At 51.6% G+C, this 21343-nt stretch overlaps 1 protein-coding gene and 8 non-coding genes across 9 annotated transcripts; all 9 read right to left on the reverse strand.

Moving 5' to 3' along the window:
- Positions 1–395: 395 nt before the first annotated feature.
- On the reverse strand, positions 396–21323 carry SLC33A2 (solute carrier family 33 member 2). The gene is made up of 8 exons (XM_076066734.1): positions 21203–21323; positions 19007–19380; positions 18662–18826; positions 17618–17942; positions 6872–7019; positions 6331–6434; positions 5122–5231; positions 396–1840 (listed from the first exon to the last, which is right to left on the reverse strand). The coding sequence occupies exons 2-8, from the start codon at positions 19274–19276 to the stop codon at positions 1670–1672; spliced, it is 1293 nt and encodes a 430-aa protein (XP_075922849.1). The 5' UTR covers positions 19277–19380; positions 21203–21323; the 3' UTR covers positions 396–1669.
- On the reverse strand, positions 8397–8468 carry TRNAD-GUC (transfer RNA aspartic acid (anticodon GUC)). The gene has a single exon. It is a non-coding gene; the product is annotated as a tRNA-Asp (tRNA).
- Positions 9474–9545, reverse strand: TRNAD-GUC (transfer RNA aspartic acid (anticodon GUC)). The gene has a single exon. It is a non-coding gene; the product is annotated as a tRNA-Asp (tRNA).
- Positions 10413–10484, reverse strand: TRNAD-GUC (transfer RNA aspartic acid (anticodon GUC)). The gene has a single exon. It is a non-coding gene; the product is annotated as a tRNA-Asp (tRNA).
- On the reverse strand, positions 12542–12613 carry TRNAD-GUC (transfer RNA aspartic acid (anticodon GUC)). Its single transcript has one exon. It is a non-coding gene; the product is annotated as a tRNA-Asp (tRNA).
- Positions 13814–13885, reverse strand: TRNAD-GUC (transfer RNA aspartic acid (anticodon GUC)). Its single transcript has one exon. It is a non-coding gene; the product is annotated as a tRNA-Asp (tRNA).
- Positions 15548–15619, reverse strand: TRNAD-GUC (transfer RNA aspartic acid (anticodon GUC)). Its single transcript has one exon. It is a non-coding gene; the product is annotated as a tRNA-Asp (tRNA).
- TRNAD-GUC (transfer RNA aspartic acid (anticodon GUC)) lies at positions 16468–16539 on the reverse strand. Its single transcript has one exon. It is a non-coding gene; the product is annotated as a tRNA-Asp (tRNA).
- Positions 20626–20697, reverse strand: TRNAD-GUC (transfer RNA aspartic acid (anticodon GUC)). Its single transcript has one exon. It is a non-coding gene; the product is annotated as a tRNA-Asp (tRNA).
- Positions 21324–21343: the final 20 nt, after the last annotated feature.

Genomic DNA, 21343 nt, shown 5'->3' on the forward strand with positions numbered 1-21343 from the left:
ATTAAATGTCTGTGTCACCGCGGCCTTACGAATTGCACTCGAATGGATGCAATTTCAGATTCAATGAAATACACCCGTCCTTGGACGGGCAAAAGGCTAGTTTTAATATAATTACTTTTAATGTTTATTTAACAGTACATTCTGTGCTTATTGATGGGGTTGTCTGTGTCCCAATAATAAAGGTTCTGTTTATATTTACGCGATCTAACTAAAAAAAAACCTGCATTATGGATATTGGTCGCGAAAGCCTTCGTGATAAACTGTTGCGAGGTGTTGGGTCATCAACAACATTGGCCGACATGCTCTGTGGACCTTTGGAAAATTGTCGTCATGCTGCAGTGCTGACTCGCAACCCTCACGCAACTCATCAACAAACCTAAAACACAACACCTCGGCCGTGGCAGATCACTGTTACAATTCAGTAGGCTCACATGACATTGACTTCTCCAAGACAGAGGTTCTTTGCAAGCCATCTGGCTACAATGAGAGATTCGTTCATGAGGCTATTCACATATACAAACACAGAGACAATTTCAACCGAGAAGATGGATTCTGGCTTAGCAATCATTGGAAGGATTTGATAAACCATTTCGGGTCTTAATTGATTGTTCACGCTTACGGTGGCTTTCAGACTGCATCCATTATTTTCGTCTCCCCCCTCCTCTTTTCCGAACATAGATGGACTCGTCCATCTGAATAACTGCCAAATCGCTCTCCGTGGTGCTAACGTTAAAAAAACGCCACTTTTTTCAAATTTTCTTGCTGTGGTTTTCACACCTGATGATGATTGCTTGTGTTCCAGTCGAAACGCCGTGAGAATTTTATTTTATATTTGTAATATTTTATTGTTTCCCTTCTACGTGACTTTACCGAAAGAACCAAGAATATATAAGCCACTCTCCGTTTGCCGAAGGGTTTAATTGTAGGTTTTGTTAATTGCGTGGTCCTTCAAAGCTCTAAAAGAACGGCAAACATCAGTCGAGTGATGACAGCAGTCACTGGGCACTCCAATTACCACGCACCTCCGATTAGCATGGTTGTCTACGTAGGGTGTGAAAGAAGTTCAACATAAATACGAAGCATCGTCCTTGTTGTCTGAAATCCACTTTGGCCTATAACGGGCCCCATTGGGACACGATAACACATCTCTCAGCCTCCCGTGGCCACCAGGGTTTAATATCTCACTGAATATTATCCGGGTCACCAGTAAACCAGAGGTGTACGTACGTGACTAGTTGCGACTGTGGTCATCCAGAACAGACCATACAATATATAATGACACAATGCTAGATCCACATATCCGAAGGAGGCATCGCAGCATTACACTCCCCTGCTCCTGACGCGGTTATCTGGTTTGGCCACCTGAGTTTGAAATTGTAGTTGTTTCTCTTCAGACATACGAAAGAAGAAGACTGGTTGCCCCAACCACAGCGAGAGCGACACTGAATGTTGTGGTGCTAGGTTCTGAATTATGTTTGTGGTTTCATGGTGCCAAAATCAGTCTTGCGATTTATCCGAGGTGGATACAACTTTAGCAGTACCCATAACATTATGTGACTGATGTTATCATGTGATAACATTTTACACTTTGCGATATAATTACAAAAATCACTTTTATTGGTCATGTAAAGCAATTGACCCTTAGACTTATAGCATGGCCCTTGCTGGGTCAGTACGGGGGTGCGGAGCACCACGTGTACGCGAACGCGAGCGACGAGAGGGCCAGGAAGAGGGTGAACGCCGGGCCCAGTCCGAGCGAGTCCAGCAGTAGCCCCGACACCGTGCCCAGCAACAGCTTCCCCAGGATCTCCAGCAGCGCCAGGAAGCTGTAGTGTGTCGCCTGCGTAGGGGAGAGGCGGTGCGGGGTTGGAGGGTGGGTAATGAGGAGGGTGGGATGGACATACAGAAGGCAGTGCTGTCCGCTCCATGTTGTGTGTCGATACAGCCCCCCCCCCCCCTCTTTCACGGTGCTGGGGTCCCATACCCCCTTCACCAACCCGCACTGACCAGCATGGTGAAGCACAGTTAAACAAACTCACATGACCGGCACTGCGTGGGGAGGCCCTCATCCGCCAGTCTATTGGCGGAGAGATATAAACCATTTGTTGTTATTGTTGGTACGGGTTCCTTCCAGCGTCCTCAAAAAACACTATTAGTCACCCACCCCATGACCTCCAGCCATCCCCACACGGCCTCTCCGCAAAGAACCGAAGTCTTGGGGCGGTGGCATGTGGCCAGTTAGTACAACGTCGCATATGTGACTCGCAGGACACTGAGGTTGAAGGTGGATGCGTGAAACGGTTGGATATGTAAACGTCTATAGAAAATTAGTCACACCACCATGCTTAAATAGTGTACAGGACAAAAATAGTGACGACTGGATTTAATCGGGAGTTTCCATTGCAAGGTTCTTGAGTGACAGCTGAATGTAAGTGTAGTGACATATGACGTCACTACTGTGTTGGGACTGTACGGGTGTAGTGATATGACGTCAGTACTGTGTTGGGACTGTATGGGTACTGTAGGTGGGGTGTCACTGAGGTCGCGTCAGGCCGTGACACTCTGCGTGAACCCGATAGGGCACGTGAACGGACGAAGGGGGGCAAGGGGCCCCAGGGGGGAGCTTGGTGGTCACGTGGTAAGGGGCCCGGACCTTCCCGAAGGATTGGGAAGGGGGGCGTGGCCGAGGGCGGAGCCGGCCACGCCACGGGAGTTATAAGTGGGGCGTGAAGAGAGAGCGGTCCTCGAGTCTCCGATCTTCGTCCGTGACCAGGCAGCCTGTTCACCTGCTCTGGTCACGTTATAGTATCCCCCCAAGTGTTAGTTAAATAACGAACGGTGGTCACCACCTTATATATAGTGTTCGAGTTGTCTGTTACGTTGTTAATAAATAGTGTCACCTCCACGTTGAGTGTGCGCCTCAGTCGAAACCATTACATAAGGATGGCCATGATTGCTGATGTCTTTGAGAAAGGACACGGCTCATAGTGACATGTTTAAACACGGGTATATGCTCTACTGTGCTTTTCGAGTAGAGGCGGATGCACGCAATAGTAAGAACATGATTCATAATGAGTTGTTTTAGAGTTCTACCGTGTAGGTATGATGTAAAAATAGAACTACAACCCACAACCAGCCAATTAAGTCAAGTAATACCGTGGGCAAACGTGCCATTAGATTTTCTTTCGCGTTCCTGCAAATGGGGAAATTGTCAAATGACTGATCGGGAAAATATGTCCACACCACATCCAACATAGCCCTCACTGTGGGCTGCGGCTACCGCGACTGTCGTGTGCCATACACTCGAGTCGACACAGCGACCCGGAAAATACCTGGCGAGAAACGAAGCGCGGAAGCACCCAGCCCGAAAACTTGTATGACCGGGTATATAACTTTGGTCCGAATTTCTTGTGAAATGTCACAAACTTGTCTCACTACCCACCCCCCAGCTCCCCCTCCCACCTCACACGGAAAGTGCACTGTCTCAAGAACTCCGCAGGCCGCCACCGCCACGACCAGGCGTGGCCGGTGGATGAGATCACTCTGCCCGTGGGGCCCACTCCGTGACATTCCCACGAGGCTTTTTTGAAGGGTGGTGGTTCGCGGTTTAATTCAGCAAGGTTTGTTTGGCCTGGTTATGTGAACGTCTCATTTGCATCGTTCATGTTTTGTTTGTTTCTGTGACCTTTGTACGGGTTTAGCTCGTTCCGTGCGTAACTCGAACAGTGTGCACACATTGTGCGTGCACAGCCCTTTAGACCAGCGGTCCCCAACCTTTTTGGCAACAGTTTCGTGGAAGACAATTCTTTCCCCCTTTTCAAAGAAGCTCTCCAGCGACGTTTTGTTTTTTACTCATTTCGGCCAGGGTTAGCTTGTGGGCTTACCAACACTGTGATTGAGACAAGTGCGCAGTGCGGACTCACCGCTCACCTCCTGCTGTGCGGCCCGGTTCCTAACAGGCCAGGGACCGGTACCGGTCCGCGGCCCGGGGGTTGGGGACCCCTGCTTTAGACAATCCACTGCTGGACGAGGGCCTCACCATGCCGTGTGGGTCGTTATTTGACCAAACTCCGCCATACGAGTTAGTGTCGGCGGGGAGCGGAGTTGTACAGAGCAGTTTTTCTCAAACTTTTTTGGCCCGCAGGCCACTCGGCCGATGCTAATATTACCGCGGACCACACAGCTCCCAACCCCTGGTAACAAAACACATTCACTCGTCTCTCTATGCATCAATAATATAAAATTATTCATATTACCGGAACATTAATTTTTTTTAAACGCAGTCATAAGGTTTTTTAGGGGGGGACATTTACATTTTATGGTTAGGGTAGTTTAATCAGGCTAATTTGCCTAACTTAATTTTGTATTAAATATAAGTATAATATGAATTAATGTTCGAAACAAAATATATTGTCATTATTTCCGGATGAACTTGAAGGACCGTCACGGATCACTGGGGTCTGGGGCCCACACTTTGCCCTCTGCTGATCACATTATAGCCCCCGCAGCAGCTTAAGTGACCACGTTGGTGGTGGCTGTCGGAATCAGAATATATATTTATACTGGAGAAATCCGATGGGCAGCTCAGAACGTTACAAGCACTAACCGGTCGCCCATACAAGCACTATCCGGACTCAACCCTGCACAGCTTCCGAGATGTGACGAAATCGGGGTGCATTCAAGGTGAAGTGTGACAATTCATTGCATCGTGACGGGGGACATGGCAGCTAGATGGGATGGGGCTGTGGTGCAAGGAATTATGTGGGGGATCTCGTCATTTCAGCCCAGCTGTCTGAGCCCCTCCAAGTGTGCACGGTCTGCACACCCGATAGCTACGCCACTGTAGACATCCGTCCCTTCACAGAGACGCACAGACTTACGTAGAGCTCCACAGACTTGCATATAGACACAAACACCCAAAAGGACATGGGGATACATTGAGACACTGACTCGCACAGAGGCCCACGGACTCACATGGAGACCCAGTGGCGGAACTGGAAAATTGGACCCTCCTGGTTCAATTTCCCAGTTCTCTTCGTGGCCTGGGGCCTGGACCTGTTCCGTCCGCAGGCCCCCGGTGAGCGCTGCGTCGGCAGCACCCTCGCTCGCCACGCTGCTCACCTGCAGGTGAGGAGGCGCCCTCTGCGAACAGCGCATCATGAGCGAGAAGGTGAGCGTCGTGACGAGGCCTCCGAGCAGGTGCTGCAGTAGAATGCAGATCACGGCGAGGCCTGCACAACGCAACACCACGACGCCAGCTTGACCCTCGCCACGAGATGGCAGTGGCAGCAAGGATGGGTTCCCAAACCCATCTGCAGGGACTTTTGAGCGTTACCCCCCTCGTGTGCATGGAAGATTGGGTGCTTCCCCCCCGCCCCCCACATTCACCAAGAGGGGACCGGCCAAACCTGTCAATGCGGTAACCTCTTAAAACAGTCGTGAGGCTTCAGGAGGCTTTCCTGGTTGCATAAATTAAGTTATACTTGTACAATATTTGAATGTGTCACGTGTGGAGTGCATCAGAGGCCAGTTGTAGAAAAAAATCGATTATACGAAACTATGCACCCACGTCTATGCTCCCCTGCCTTCACCAACTCCCTCTGACCGGCAAGGTGAAGTATGGTCGTGTGGACATTACAAGGTCGCACTCATCACACACAAAGCGCTTGCCAGACATTAACCCCAATGCCTTGCTGATCTCGTCAAGGAAGACGGCCACTGCATCACACGCTTTCAGGTGTGCTTCTGTGGCTGTCTGGAACGTTCTTCCGACATTAGGAAGCCACTGGAGCTATGCACTTTGACATCATATGGATGGAAAACTAATTTCTTTTAGAACTGCTTGTTGTTGCGTTTAGTTAGTTGTACTTCCCCCGCACCTCCAATTAGCACGGTTGGCTACGCACCGGTGCGGAAGAAGTTCAACACACATAGACATACAGACGCGTGTCATGTTTCAACATCACCGAGACGTCGCCCACCGCCACCGCTATTGTTTTCCAGGACGGCCGGTTAAAGGTCAAAGGGCGCAAGCTCCTGTTAACTCAGTGTGACGGAGGTAGACGCAGGTGAGACGCTAGATGTCGAAACCGGTCCAGAGCTTAGCTCAGTCTTGAACGAGCGCTGCTGGGACTATGCAGTCCCAGAAGGAAAGGCCGTGTGGCTGATGGTGCATCATCTGAGTCGGTCTTGTGACCTCCTGTCAACGAGCCACTTCACTTTGGCCACAAGGTGCACCTAGCCTGGCACAATCGCTATGGTGACGTCACTGCCACTTCGTCGTGAACGGCGGTTGTTGGCGGAGAGTGGGGGGAGATGGGAGGTGGCCACCTTTAACGAGTGGTCCCCCCGTCGGCTGCAGGCTCAGCAGTAACGTCTGCGTGAACAGGGGCACGAGGCGAGCAGCCAGGGCAGCCCGCAGTAGCCCCCACGTGCTGCACACACGGGCACAAAACAACGGCACAGGTCCCGCCCCCATTGAGGCCTTTAACAGACTGTTGGGGCAAGCGCTGTTCGCGAGCGCCTATGAAGGCCGGCACGGCACACGAGGGGGTGCGTGGCCAGCATCCACGCCTGGCTGCGCTTGTCTCCCGAGTGGTTAAGGCTGAGTCAAACTAGAGGAGGTCCCAGGACCGGTTCGCATATTCGCCGCTGTTATTGATCATTCGCGGGACTCGAACTCGACTCGCCAGGTTCGCAGAGCAGTGCGCTCACCACCGCACAGTCGCCCCCCACGCACGCTCGCAGAGAGTGACATCAGTGAATGAGTGAGCGTTGGGTGTCATCGAGCAACCTGCCCGCCACAGTTGTATATTCCCTGCACACAGTGTACGCCAATCCAAAAACCCAGCCCTGGAGCTGTGACGGGCACCTGTAGCGGTCACACAGCGGGCCCCCCAGCGCCGAGCCCGCCATGGAGGTCGCCACACCGACCAAGCCCCCCCAAAGCGCCACCTCGCGGGTCGAGAAGCCCCTATCCAGCAGCGCCAGCGGGAACATCCCCAGAGCGGCCTGCTCGCCTGGGGCACGCGGACGGGAGGGGGGCATGGGAAAAGGTGGGGCAGGGGGAGAGGAGGACACGGGGGCCCAGAGACAGGGGTGTAGGGGGGGGGACACTGGGACAGGGGGAATGGGGGGCTCGGGACAGGTTGGACGGGGGGACACGGGGACGGGGGGGCAGGTGCGACAGGGGAGAGGGGGGACAGCACGGCTCTGAGTGAGGTTGTCAATGCGTGTCTATAGGAGGTGAAGGTTTACAATGATGACAATAATGCTTTATTTGTAGATAACGACGTCATTCATGGACATTTAATCTCAAATCGCTGCAGCAGAATTATCGCGCTGCACAGATTTCATACAGAGGTGCGGGAAATTACAGACAAGCAGAAATGCAGCCAGAACCGGCGCTGACAACAATTTGCCAAAGCTCTGTGACCCCATGGTTGGATATTTGGCCAACTCCAATTGCAACTGCAGACTTGCTCAGGCCCGCCGCTGGCAGAAGGGTCTCCGGGAGAAGGAGCGCTCGAGAACCCCTCTCGAGGGCATTTGGCCTACTCTTCCACGCTGACCAGACGACTTGTAAGAGGTGGGAGTACACACACTTTACCCCACCACACGCGACCTGCATTTTGACTAACTTGCAGTGTGCCCCTGTATACCGCTGAAGAGGTGTTTGACAGACTGTGGTGGGTGGAACGTGATGATTACCCACTACTATCCTCCACTACATCCATGGAGATATTATACTGGATGTGGTGTGCTGGATTCGCAATCTCAGTGAATGTTCCCATGAAGTCCAAGATATCCAAACTAAAACACGAACAGCCCCCTTTGTCAATCCACTGCTGGATGAAGCCCCCCCCCCCCAAGCCGGTCATGGGGGGATGTTTGACCACACTTCACCACGATGTGATACACACCACAAAATAATCATCAGCGTTGTCGTTTTTGATGAATGTAACAATAAATCAGCAAACAATACGTCTCCTCCTTCACATATCTGTCCCCTCCAAATACTAAATATTCATACTCATACCATCAGCCACACGGCTTTCTCGGAGTGGGAGTATATCAATCATCACGTTGGAGGCATTTCACCAGTACCGACGTTTGCAGAGGGAAACTAAATGTGAATTACATGACCGAGCGATCCACAAAAAAGGGCAATTGCCGTGATTGACCTCGCTTTTACCCTGGGGCGCCGCCTGCAGGCCGAGGAGGGGACTGTGGCCGCCAGGCGCGCAGAAGACGTCCGTTTTAGACACTCAAAACAGCATTAATTTACAGCAATCAGTAAAATAGCATCGATCAGATGCTTAATGATTGTTCATAGGTCGTAAAGATAGGAACCCAGACGTGAAGAGGAGCAGAGATGAATTGAAAAAAAATTGGCACTCCCCGTCGGGGAATTGAACCCCGGTCTCCCGCGTGACAGGCGGGGATACTGACCACTATACTAACGAGGACGGGCCGAACGCGACCTGGCAAGCAGCACTTGTGAATGAACGTTGAGACTCCTCACGGGGTCCTTCACGGTATGACCCTGGGACACATGACACGTCCTGCAGCACCCCCGACTTGGCACGGGAATGTGCAGCCTGCGGGTCATCACACCCGCCGCGGTGTTCCTGCCCGGGGTCTGAGGCGAGGTGGGGCGCCGATATGGCGAGATGTTGACTACCTCGCCTGGTATTCGGGAGGTCGTGAACCTTGAGACTCCTCACGAAATCATCGGTGGATTGAATGTGGGAAAACTGGGAACTTGCGATCTGGAATCTGTGTAACATAAATCTCGAAACACAGGCACAGTCACAGCCCTCCCCTGCTGTGGGGTTGGAGGATCACCGCACACACGCTGTGAAACTCCCTTCCCGCGTGCACGTCTAGGAGGAGCCCACAATAACCCTGAGCCGCCAGGAGAAGGCAGTGTAGCGAACACGTCGACTCCGCCTGATCCGCCTGTATGGCGATAAAGCGTTGCCCTCTAGCACGCGAGGGTTTTCTTCGGGGCGCTCCGGGTTTCTTCCCACACGTAAACGCTCATTAAATGGCTGAAAACATCGACACACAAATATAGGGATGGCCACGAAGCTTGGGCAATTATTGTTGCCGGCTCCTCGCCTCGTGGCTACTTACTGCCTATCTCGCTCGTCTGTGGTTCCTCCTCGCACATCCGAGTCATCCTCTCTCTCCGACAGTGAGCGAAATACCGCGCGTCGACCCGGTGGTTACAAGTTGAAATCATCATCATCATCGTCAGCGTGGCGTTACCATCTCCGGCGATTCTACTGCCAGGCGCAACAGCGGACGTCCGCTCATCCGATACAAGCCCATTAATTATAGCGCTCAGTTAATTAATTACCATCGATCAAACACTCGTTAATCTGTTCCAGGTCGTTTGGCGAACACCCAGGCGGGAAGAAAAAGTGTAAATACATTGAGAAAATAATGATAACAAATAAAAACAGGCACTCCCCGTCGGGGAATTGAACCCCGGTCTCCCGCGTGACAGGCGGGGATACTGACCACTATACTAACGAGGACGGGCCGAACGCGACCTGGCAAGCAGCACTTGTGAATGAACCTTGAGACTCCTCACGGGGTCATTGGTGGGTTGGAGCGAGGGCACGGGAACTTGGTGAGCCGTGAGACCCGTGCAGAAGCGACGCAGCGCTTCACCAAGTGACCTGATGAGTTTAGGTCAGAGTCAGAGTGTCCATGGGTATGAATTACGGAGAAAATGATCGCTGAATTGAACAAAGGCTGCAGAGATGGGCTCAAAATAAATACAGCATGAGCAAAACGACGTTGCACATACAGGTTCGACAAACAGGTTCAAGTTTTCGAGTCGATGTTGTGTATCCAGGTGGGAACTCAACAGCGGACCGGGATTGGTTACATTTTGAAAGATTGGGCCAACCGGAGTCGCCAACATAAAACAGAGCAATGAAGCAAATATAAATAACACTGTGCGTGGCTTTAAAAGAAAAAGATAACGGGCGACGTTTCGAGCAATGGCCCTTCTTCGCTGCACACTGAAGTGCGCTTTGTCCCTCTTAGCAATGCAGTTGTTCCACGACGTGACCGCATTGGGGAGGGCGAGAGCGATTTAACAAATGGGGTCAGCGGGGGTGACGTCACGACCCATCAACGCGGGGCGCGCGCGCCCCCTGCAGGCAGAGGCGGGGACTGTGGCCGCCAGGCGCGGAGAGGAGGCCCGTCTCAGACACCCAAACCCGCATTCATTACAGCAATCAGATCATTGGCATCGGATCAGACGCAAGGCACTTCCCTACAAATTGTAAGATGAAGACACATAGGAGAAGCAGAGTGCGACGTACCCATTATTTCAAACATGCAGAGAAACAACAACACAAATCAGAGCTGAGATTACTAAAAAAAAATTGGCACTCCCCGTCGGGGAATTGAACCCCGGTCTCCCGCGTGACAGGCGGGGATACTGACCACTATACTAACGAGGACGGGCCGAACGCGACCTGGCAAGCAGCGCTTGTGAATGAACTTTGAGACTCCTCACGGGGTCGTTCACGGATTGACCCTGGGACACATGACACGTGCTGCAGCACCCCCGACTTGGCACGGGAATGTGCAGCCTGTGGATCATCACACCCGCCGCGGTGTTCCTGCCCGGGGTCTGGGGCGAGGTGGGGCGCCGATATGGCGAGATGTTCACTACCTCGCCTGCTATACGGGAGGTCGTGAACCTTGAGACTCCTCACGGGGTCATCGGTGGGTTGAATGTGGGAAAACTGGGAACTTGCGATCTGGAATCTGTGTAACATAAATCTCGAAACACAGGCACAGTCACAGCCCTCCCCTGCTGTGGGGTTGGAGGATCACCGCACACACGCTGTGAAACTCCCTTCCCGCGTGCACGTCTAGGAGGAGCCCACAATAACCCTGAGCCGCCAGGAGAAGGGAGTGCAGCGAAACTCTTTGGTTATATTCGGTAAAGTCACGTAGAATGAGAATAAAATAATAAATTGATAAAATAAAATAACGCAATAAAATTCTCACGACGTTTCGGCCACAACACAAGCGGCCTTCATCAGGTGAAGGGACGAGACTGTCTGGAGGACAGCGCTGGAGCGAACACAGCCAAGCTCAGATCGCGACCTTTAAGCTGTGTGAGAAGAAACAAAGCGCCTTGACAAAGGAATTAGCATATAATTTAGCAATGAAATAGCTGAGTGATTAGCTTGTGACTGGTCACAGAAATGGCTATGTTAAAGTCAAAGCATACACATCCACAGAGGTACCCCTTGACAAAGGAAATTAGCATAGAATTTAGCATTGAAATAGCTGAGTGATTAGCTTGTGACTGGTCACAGAAATGGCTATGTTAAAGTCAAAGCATACACATTCACAGAGGCACCTAGTACAAATCAAACAGGAGAATTTAGCATTGAAATAACTAGGAGAATTTAGCATTGAAATAACTGAGTGATTAGCTTGTGACTGGTCACAGAAATGGCTATGTTAAAGTCAAAGCCTACACATCTGAGCTATTCACAATAACTGGGTATACACTGCACTATATAATGAATACTATATAGTAAACCAATAAAAAACTAAAATATAAATTACCTCAATGTTATCAATAAACTCTATATATTCTCCAATCAGCTAAGCTACCAACAATAAGTCGTTATATATCACAATGCTATATGGCGAAAAAATGGGTGGATTCTTACCCTCAACTTTAGCACCACGGATAGCTACGAGCCCCGTTCAGACGGACGAGTTCGTCCATGGTCGGAACAGAGGAGGGGGAGAGAGACAGCTGCGAGGCGCTGTTATACTCCATGTTGTAAACCATACCATTAACCGTGGTGTGAGAGGTATTAAGAGTCAATGCCAGCGAAAGAGCTGCGGTCTGAAGGTCATCGTAAAATACAGTTAATTAAGAACGGAAATGGTTTAAAACATCTTTCCAATGGTTACTAAGCCAGAATCCATCTTCTCGGTTGAAATTGTCTCTATGCTTGTATATGTGAATGGCCTCATGAACGAATCTCTCATGGTAGCCGGTTGGTTTGCAAAGAACCTCCGTCTTGGAGAAGTCAATGTCATGTGAGCCCACTGAATTATAACAGTGATCTGCCACGGCAGAGGAGTTCGTTCTATCCTGTTTCAAGTCTGCTTTATGTTCGCGGATGCGGTCCGAGATATGTCGTTTGGTTTCTCCAATGTAGCTACTACCACAGAGGCACTTTAGTTTGTAAACGCCCGGGTACTGTATGTCTGGAACAGCATCTTTTACAGATGGAACCAGATCACGGATTTTATGTACTGTGTTGAATCAGACCTGGATCTTGTGTTTATTCTACGTGACTTTACCGAAAGAACCAAAGAAGAGCAATCAGATCATTAGCATCGGATCAGACGCTCGGTACTTGCCTACAAATCGTAAGATAAAGACACATAGGAGAAGCAGAGTGCGACGTACCCATTATTTCAAACATGCAGAGAAACGACAACACAATCAGAGCTGAGGTTAATTGAAAAAAAACAGGTACTCCCCGTCGGGGAATTGAACCCCGGTCTCCCGCGTGACAGGCGGGGATACTGACCACTATACTAACGAGGACGAGCCGAACGCAACCCGGCAAGCAGCGCTTGTGAATGAACCTTGAGGCTCCTCACGGGGTCGTTCACGGCATGACCCTGGGACACAGGACACGTGCTGCAGCACCCCCGACTTGGCACGGGAATGTGCAGCCTGCGGATCATCACACCCGCCGCGGTGTTCCTGCCCGGGGTCTGGGGCGAGGTGGGGCGCCGATATGGCGAGATGTTAACTACCTCGCCTGGTATACGGGAGGTCGTGAACCTTGAGACTCCTCACGAGGTCATCGGTGGGTTGATTTTGGGAAAACTGGGAACCTACGATCTGGAATCTGTGTAACATAAATCTCGAAACACAGGCACAGTCACAGCCCTCCCCTGCTGTGGGGTTGGAGGATCACCGCACACACGCTGTGAAACTCCCTTCCCGCGTGCACGTCTAGGAGGAGCCCACAATAACCCTGAGCCGCCAGGAGAAGGCAGTGCAGCGAAACTCTTTGGTTCTATTCGGTAAAGTCACGTAGGTAAAAAATAAAACAAAAATCACGACGTTTCGGCCACAACACAAGTGGCCTTCTTCAGGTGAAAGGGACAGACCTGTTGGGACGACAGAGCTTCAATAAACGCTGTTAAGATTCGTAGCGCCCTTTTAAGCTGGTTGAGCGAAAGTCAGGCACAGTGTAGCGAACACGTCGACTCCGCCTGATCCGCCTGTACGGCGATAAAGCGTTGCCCTCTAGCACGCGAGGGTTTTCTTCGGGCGCTCCGGGTTTCTTCCCACACGTAAACGCTCATTAAATGGCTGAAAACATCGACACACAAATATAGGGGGGCCACGAAGCTTGGGCAATTATTGGTGCCGGCTCCTCGCCTCGTGGCTACTTGCTGCCTATCTCGCTCGTCTGTGGTTCCTCCTCGCACATCCGAGTCATCCTCTTTCTCCGACAGTGAGCGAAATACCGCGCGTCGACCCGGTGGTTACAAGTTGAAATCATCATCATCATCGTCAGCGTGGCGTTACCATCTCCGGCGATTCTACTGCCAGGCGCAACAGCGGACGTCTGCTCATCCGCTACAAGCCCATTAATTACAGCGCTCAGTGAATTAATTACCATCGATCAAACACTCGTTAATCTGTTCCAGGTCGTTTGGCGAACACCCAGGCGGGAAGAAAAAGTGTAAATACATTGAGCAAATAATAATAACAAAGAAAAAGCAGGCACTCCCCGTCGGGGAATTGAACCCCGGTCTCCCGCGTGACAGGCGGGGATACTGACCACTATACTAACGAGGACGGGCCGAACGCGACCTGGCAAGCAGCGCCTGTGAATGAACCGCTGAGATTGTCACCCGGAGGGTCGCTCAGGGGTCGAATCAGGGACCAGTACCTGGGAGCTGTGCTGCAGGGTCCCCGAGAGGAGACGCAGCACCGCCACACATGACCACGGTGTGTTCAGCCACAGGCAGGATGGAATTTCCACATTCTCATGGCCAGGGGACAATGAGGTTGGTTGATTCGATATTTAAAAGTTAAATTCTAATTATGCACAGCATTGCAAGAGGACTCGTAGCAAGTCCAAGCTCGTTGGTGTTATATGGAGTAGAGACGCGTTAATGTCACGTTGCATCGCGATGTGTCGTCGTGTCCAATATAATTAACGATGAAGATTTATTGCACAACCCATGGGCCCACGCGCGTTTTCCCTTCTGAAAGTCCATTATTTCAGTAACATGGACTCAGTTTCACCAAGTATATATTTTATTAGTAAGAGAGAAGTTTAATTGCTTTGATACTGCATTGGGAAGGTAGCGTGAAGGCTACCTTCCCAATGCAGTATCGCGTACTTTCAGATGCGCATCGCGTACTTTCAGATGCGCTTATCCGGCCGTCTGGAACGCTCTTCCTTCTGATATTAGGAAGCCATTGTTGGGGCTATGCAATTTTACATACAGATTGAAAATTGATTTCTTGAGCACTTCTGTGTTTCGTTTATTGACTCTCCCAAGCACCTCCGATTAGCACGGTTGGCTACGTATAAAATAAGTTGAACATACTGTACATACTTCACTGTACAGCAGAGTGCACCAGTATGGACTACAAGTAGTCACCACTCCACTTGTTGATGTCCAACTGAACACTGCAATGTGGTGGATCACTGGAACCCTCGAGTCGACCCCAACACCCTGGCTGCCCGTGCTGTCACCAAATCTCTGTCCCACCCAGCCGCCGCAACGCTGCAACCCTCCGGGAAGTTCTGCGGATCGGGGAAAGCAGTCGCCTTCCCATTCACCAGGACCTCGATAACGTCCCTCGGCATCGCTTGAAGTCACGCAAAGCCCTTTTGGACCCACGCGCTTAACCTTCATCAATGTGAGTTCAACCCGGATGAAGCTTGGAGAGCTGAATGGAGTTCAAAAGGACTCGCAAACGAACGCCACCTTTTGAAAGACACAACGCAGAAGATCCCTGGGTTCGATCTTCCACGAAGCTCATGGTCCACCATAAACCACATCCACTGCATAAACCATGGCAGATGCGGATACCTGATGCACAAATGTAAAATAAAATAAACTCTTGTAGTGTGCAACTGTGGTCATCCAGAACAGACCGTACAACGTAATACCCGATCCACAATTAGCTTGACCACCCGAATGTAATATTGTAGCCGTTGCTCTGCATTTACATCAGCAGCCATACGAAAGAATGGAGTCAATGGGGGTGACGTCACGACCCATCAACGCGGGGCGCGCGCGCCCCCTGCAGGGCGAGGCGGGGACTGTGGCCGCCAGGGGCGCAGAGGAGGCCCGTCTCAGACACTTAAACTTGCATTCATTACAGCAATCAATGAATTAGCATCGATCAGAGACCACTTCAAAATTATTAATAAATAATTGGTCGTAAACGAGGCGTGCAGCAGGGCTGAGATAAATTGTTTAAAAATAATAAAAATTGGCACTCCCCGTCGGGGAATTGAACCCCGGTCTCCCGCGTGACAGGCGGGGATACTGACCACTATACTAACGAGGACGAGCCGAACGCGACGCGCCAGGCGGCGCTTGTGAACGAATGGCAAGTGAACGGCAGGGCCCTTGCATGGAGACCCCTGGCAGTCATCAGCACTGGTTCGAGAGAGATGGTCTCCACTGATGAGGCACCGAATGTCAAAACCGGCTCAGTGTCGCTTGTGTTGAACCAATGCCGCTGAAATTGTGCACTCCCAAGAAGGTCGTGTTGGCTAATGAAATATGTCATTTTTAAAAAAATCCAAGGAGGATTTTTCTCCACAACTCTGGCTGCCGCCTGATGATGCTGCTGGTTGCTGTTGTAATTGCCGGCAAAACGTCACGATACTCGAATTATATTCTTGGTTCTTTCGGTGAAGTCACGTAGAAGGGAAACAATAAAATAATAAAAATATAAAACAATAAAATTCTCACGACGTTTCGACTGCAACAGCCTGACTCTCTAATCATTCTTGAAATTAACATTTGTTGAATGTCACCCCGGCCTGAAATCCTGGCTCCGCCCCTGTATCTATTACGTAACAAATATTACGATTAAAAACGCAACACATTCATCAATAACACTGTGTGTGGATTTAAAATAAAAACATACTCGACGAAGTTTCGGGTAATGGCCCTTCTTCACGGCACAATAAAGTGTGCTTCGTCTCCCTAGCGATGCAGCTCAACGACCTCAACGCATGGGGGAGGAGAGCAAAGGAGGCCCATCTCAGACACTCAAACCGCGCATTCATGTACAGCAATCAGATCACGAGCGTCGATCAGACACCACGAAATAAAGATTCGTTGGTCGTTAAGACTGCACCCAGACGTGCAGCAGAGTTGAGATGAATTGAAAAAAAAATATTCGCACTCCCCGTCGGGGAATTGAACCCCGGTCTCCCGCGTGACAGGCGGGGATACTGACCACTATACTAACGAGGACGGGCCGAAAGCGCCTCGGCAAGCGGCGCTTGTCAATTAACCGTCAGACTCACGGGGTCATTCACAGATTGACCCTGGAACACAGGACACGTGCTGCAGAACCCTCGAGTTGGCACGGGAATCCGCAACCTGCGGGCCACACCCGCTGCTATGCTCCTGCCCGGGGTCTGGGGCGGGGTGGGGCACCGATCTGGCGAGATGTTAACTACTTCGCCTGGTATACGGGAGGTCGTAGGTTAGATCCCGACCCTGACGCCTGCTGTATATTTCGAGTTTTCACGTCTGTCTCCCCGTGGTCACGTGGTTTTTCTCTCCACATTTAGAAGCAACATCACGTGTTGAGAGTATTTGGCTGCTATGAATGTCCACACGATAAGCCACTTCGTTGAGCTATCATTTGTGGCCCGGTCGCTTCTGAAAAAGAGCTATGAAGCTCAGTGGGCCTTACCTGGTAAAATAAAAAAATAAATTACATGTAATAGTTTAGTGGGGCCCGTGGCAGTATGTGGCCTCCGACCAAGGAACCGCCAGTGAATGATAACGAACCTATCACTGCCAGTATTGTAGCCGCACCAATTGGGTATTTGAGGGAAATAGTTTTAACACTGTTCTTGATTTGAGCCCCATGCGTAGCGATTTCTGCAACTGCCAGGACCTCTTCACACTCGGTCGACACGTTATATTACTCTGCCTTGTTACAGGATGAGGCTAAACTCAGCTCGTGTGCAGATGCTCGGTAGACTGTTAGGTCGCAGGTCCGTGAGAACTAGGCCTTCATCGAGTAGTGTATTGATCATGGCTGGGGACGATGATATGCAGTGATATGCCAAGGCTATGTTTAGGCTAATGGGATGGACGAGGCTGTGCTAACTTGGTGGAAAAAAACACTGCAAATGAGGCAATGAAAACGAGACGCAGTATAATACAATTTTGAATGGAATCGTAAGTCTGAATCGTGTAAATTCATTGAATGAGTGGGAGGTGAATCGTAGCACTGCTGCTCATAGTGTGGGCGACGATCAGGGTTAGGCTCAGGGCTAGAGTCAGGCCTTGAGCCAGGCATGAGTTAACCGTTTACCGAGTTTGTAGAGCAGAACAAATACGGCCATCCAGGCGGTGCCTGGCGTCTTGAGCAGCTCCCTGGAGATAGCGACGGGGTTGAAGGTGGCACGGTGCCGCTGCTGCTGCTGCTGCTGCTGCTGCCCATCATCGTGCTGCCCGCCGTGCTGGGCAGGAGACAGCATGCCGCCGGGCCGCCAAGTGAGCCAGCGGTGGGTGTAGGCGAGCGCCAGCAGGTAGAGCGCTCCGAGCACACGCAGCACCCCGTGCCAGCCCAGCCGCTCGCCCGCTAGCCCCAGGAGCGCGCCGCCCGCCAGCGCCGAGCCCAGCTTGTAGGCGACCACCTGGGAGGGGGCAGTGGGGCACGGCGCCGTTTCACTTTTGTGGGCTTTCAAAGCAAGTCGTAGCTGCTTGTTTTTTGTCTGACTGTGTTCCCTGTTATTGTTTTACAATTGTTGCCACGAAACACCTCCGATTAGCACGGTTGGCTACATATGGTGCGAAAGAAGTTCAACATGCATACAAACGAAGGCATTTTCATTCAGAACTCTCAGATGGCAGGGTAACATCGCGGCCACGTGGGCGCGATACTTCCGACGGCCTATCAAGTGCCTCTCATCCACGCGAGGAGGTAGCATCACCAGCTGACACTCCTTGCGAGATGTGCTCATCGCATATAAAATTAATTCTTTTTAGCCATCGTAGTATATGAAACAAAACTTATTAAACATTCACAAAACTTAACGTGATTAAGGAGTTACTGGCGACCGGAATGAGACCATCAACTGTCTAAGCTTGTGAACACCATTTATCATTCGGAATAATAATTCAGTACATTTGTTATCCGTGCCAATCTGTCACAAAGGCACGGCTGTCGGGGACAATGTTGAGTCATTTGCAGGTAACAATGACGTTGGCACATAACGGCCAACTCTTTTGGAATCCCATCACAAGATCTTTAGCATGTATATTTAGCTCATATCTCACGGTTAATACATAAACTAGGGCAGCATGCCGGATTTGATCGGCGTGCCTCTGACACCACCGGGGCGCCGTCGCTCACCTGCACGGCGTTGCCCCAGGCGAGGCGTGCCCCACCGGCGAGAAGCCGCACGGCGCACGTGTCCACTGCCACGTCCTGCACAGACGCCAGCGCGTTGAGCAGCAGCAGCAGCACGGCGTTGGGCGCCAGCGAGGAGCGTGGCTCGGGAAGCACCGCACCGCCGACCTGCATCGGGCGGGGAGGCGGCACCCGCCGTCAGCGCCGCCGCCTCACGACCGGAGCCGGCGACGTTGCCGGGGGTCGCTCTCGCAACCTCGGTGTTCGAACGACCCCGACCTTGACCGCCCGCTCGGCACGCGACGAAACGGTTCGCGAGTTGGCGGCCTGGAATTGAACTGAACCCACCAGGCACACGAGACCCATGGCGCCCGTGCTGCCTAGAAGCCAGGCTTGCAGCGAGCCGCACTGGCCTACGAGCGGCGCCCACGCGAACTTGAGCAGCCAGGGCACGTAGAGGACCCGCGTGATGGCCGCCAGCCCGTACGAAGCGCCGGCAGCGCGCATGTAGAGTGGCAGGTATCCCGACTGCAGGCCATAGGGCATGCCCTGCACACAGTACAGCGCGCCCAGGAACGCCAGCTCGGAGCGCAGGGCTCCGTCCAGCCGGCGCCGCATGGCCGCTCCCCCCTCCACCGCCCGCCCCTGCTGGCCTCTCCGCTGGTGCTTGTCCCGGGGGCCCCGCCGGACGGGGCAGGCCACGCAAGCGAGAGGTGTGCGCTCTTAAGCCGGCACAGTGCCACAACAACGACAGCACAACAACAACAACGTGAGATGATCGGCAGGGGTGGGGTCCGGAGAGTCAGCAGTTGGGGAGGGGGGGGGGGGACCCTGGAAAATATTTCATGACAATTCAAACCCTCAAGATGAGATATCATGGCCAACTCCGTCGATGGCTCCACCACTCACTGCACCACATGGCTAACAACGCGTTTTGCCCTCCAACCAGACTTCACCGCTGCTGCACAGGAGACACGCGGCAACCCCCGAGATCTGAACCGGACGGTACTATGCTGCCATCTGGCCTTAGGTCTTCTCTACCCCTTTGTCACCGGACTTCTGATCTACACCCAATGATGTGGAGCATATGATGTTTTGGTGAGCAGCAGGACAGGGACTAACTGATGGGTTCAGCCAATTGTGTGGTGATGATGCTGCTGATTTGGCCAATAGCAACAATGCATGTGGCCTTAAAAGAAAACCATATATAATAGGCGACGTTTCGGGCAATGGCCTTTCTTCTATGAAGAATATTTAACATGCTATGGTGATGATGCTGCTGATTTGGCCAATAGCAACAATGCATGTGGCCTTAAAAGAAAACCATATATAATAGGCGACGTTTCGGGCAATGGCCTTTCTTCTATGAAGAATATTTAACATGCTATGAATAAGGGCTGTTGCCTGAAACGTCGCCCATGATAGAGTTTTAATGTTAAGGCCACACACACAGAGACACACGGAGTCATTACTGGCAAATGTGTAAAAAGTTGAAGAGTTAAAGGCAGCGTTCAACTGGCGGGCCAAATGTGGCCCTAGCCAGAAATCCTATTTGAAGAACGCTGCGGTGGAGGTTCGACATGTAAGAGGGGAGAGAGAAGATCTGATGCTGGCGGTGTCGGGGTGATTCACGTCAGTCACGGCCCCGAACCGCCGAGTGGCTGCCTACCGCCCCCTGGTGGAGCGCACGCGACCCTGGTCCCTCCTGGGCGTGCATTGCCTGCCACGGACTCCACGAAACCCAACATCGTCACCCATCAGTTAACCTGTCCTCTCCTCCACGTGGTAACGTGAACAACAGCAAGCAGCTGACTCAAGTCAGACGAGCCACATGGTTTGTGTTTGTTGTATTTGAACGTTGTGGATATTCAGATAAAATGTATCTTCACGAAGTCGTGATATCGTCGAGTGCTTAATAATGTAAAAGAAATGTATTTGTCGAAATAAAACAAAAAAAATCAACAGCCCTCCCCGTCGGGGAATTGAACCCCGGTCTCCCGCGTGACAGGCGGGGATACTGACCACTATACTAACGAGGAACTGGCGGGAAACAGGCACCGGCTCGTCCTCTTTAAATGTTCCCTCAAGACAGGACATGAATTATTTTACTGATACAGTACTGTATTTAAGACGTAGACACGCGCCACACCGTGGAATTCATGTCATAATAATATACGCAGCGTATAAAAATATAACATTTCGGCCAAACACAATTCCCTCCGTACTAATACAAATACCCAAGGCATTGCACAACGGGGCAAGAGCACATGGCTGAGAATCCATGGGGAGGCCGCGCGCTGTGGCACAGGAGGGGCGTTTCGTGACATTAGTTGTGCTTCAAACGGGCGGCGTCTGGCTTTTTGTAGCGCCACCATTTCACTGCGCGGGAAACGACATTGACGGCTGCCTGCCGTGACCCCCTCAGGCCGTGATCGCGACCATGAAATCTGACCGTGACCTACATACAAATCTGACATTAAAACGTTGCGAGGTCACGCCACGTACAGCCACCGCCCGCGAGCGGCCCACTGACTTTTTACTCACGAGCGAGAGGAGACGCCGGTATCGCTCAGAGTCCAACACCCCCCCTCCACAGGCGGCGAACTTGGTAGCGCCCACACCATGATTGGTCAAACCCGAATTTCAAGTATGAGGAGAAACCATTTGATCATATTTGCCAGGGGT

Source organism: Petromyzon marinus, chromosome 13, assembly GCF_048934315.1.
Source record: "Petromyzon marinus isolate PM22_M1 ecotype Great Lakes invasive population chromosome 13, UKy_Petmar_22M1.pri1.0, whole genome shotgun sequence".
NCBI lineage: Eukaryota > Metazoa > Chordata > Hyperoartia > Petromyzontiformes > Petromyzontidae > Petromyzon > Petromyzon marinus.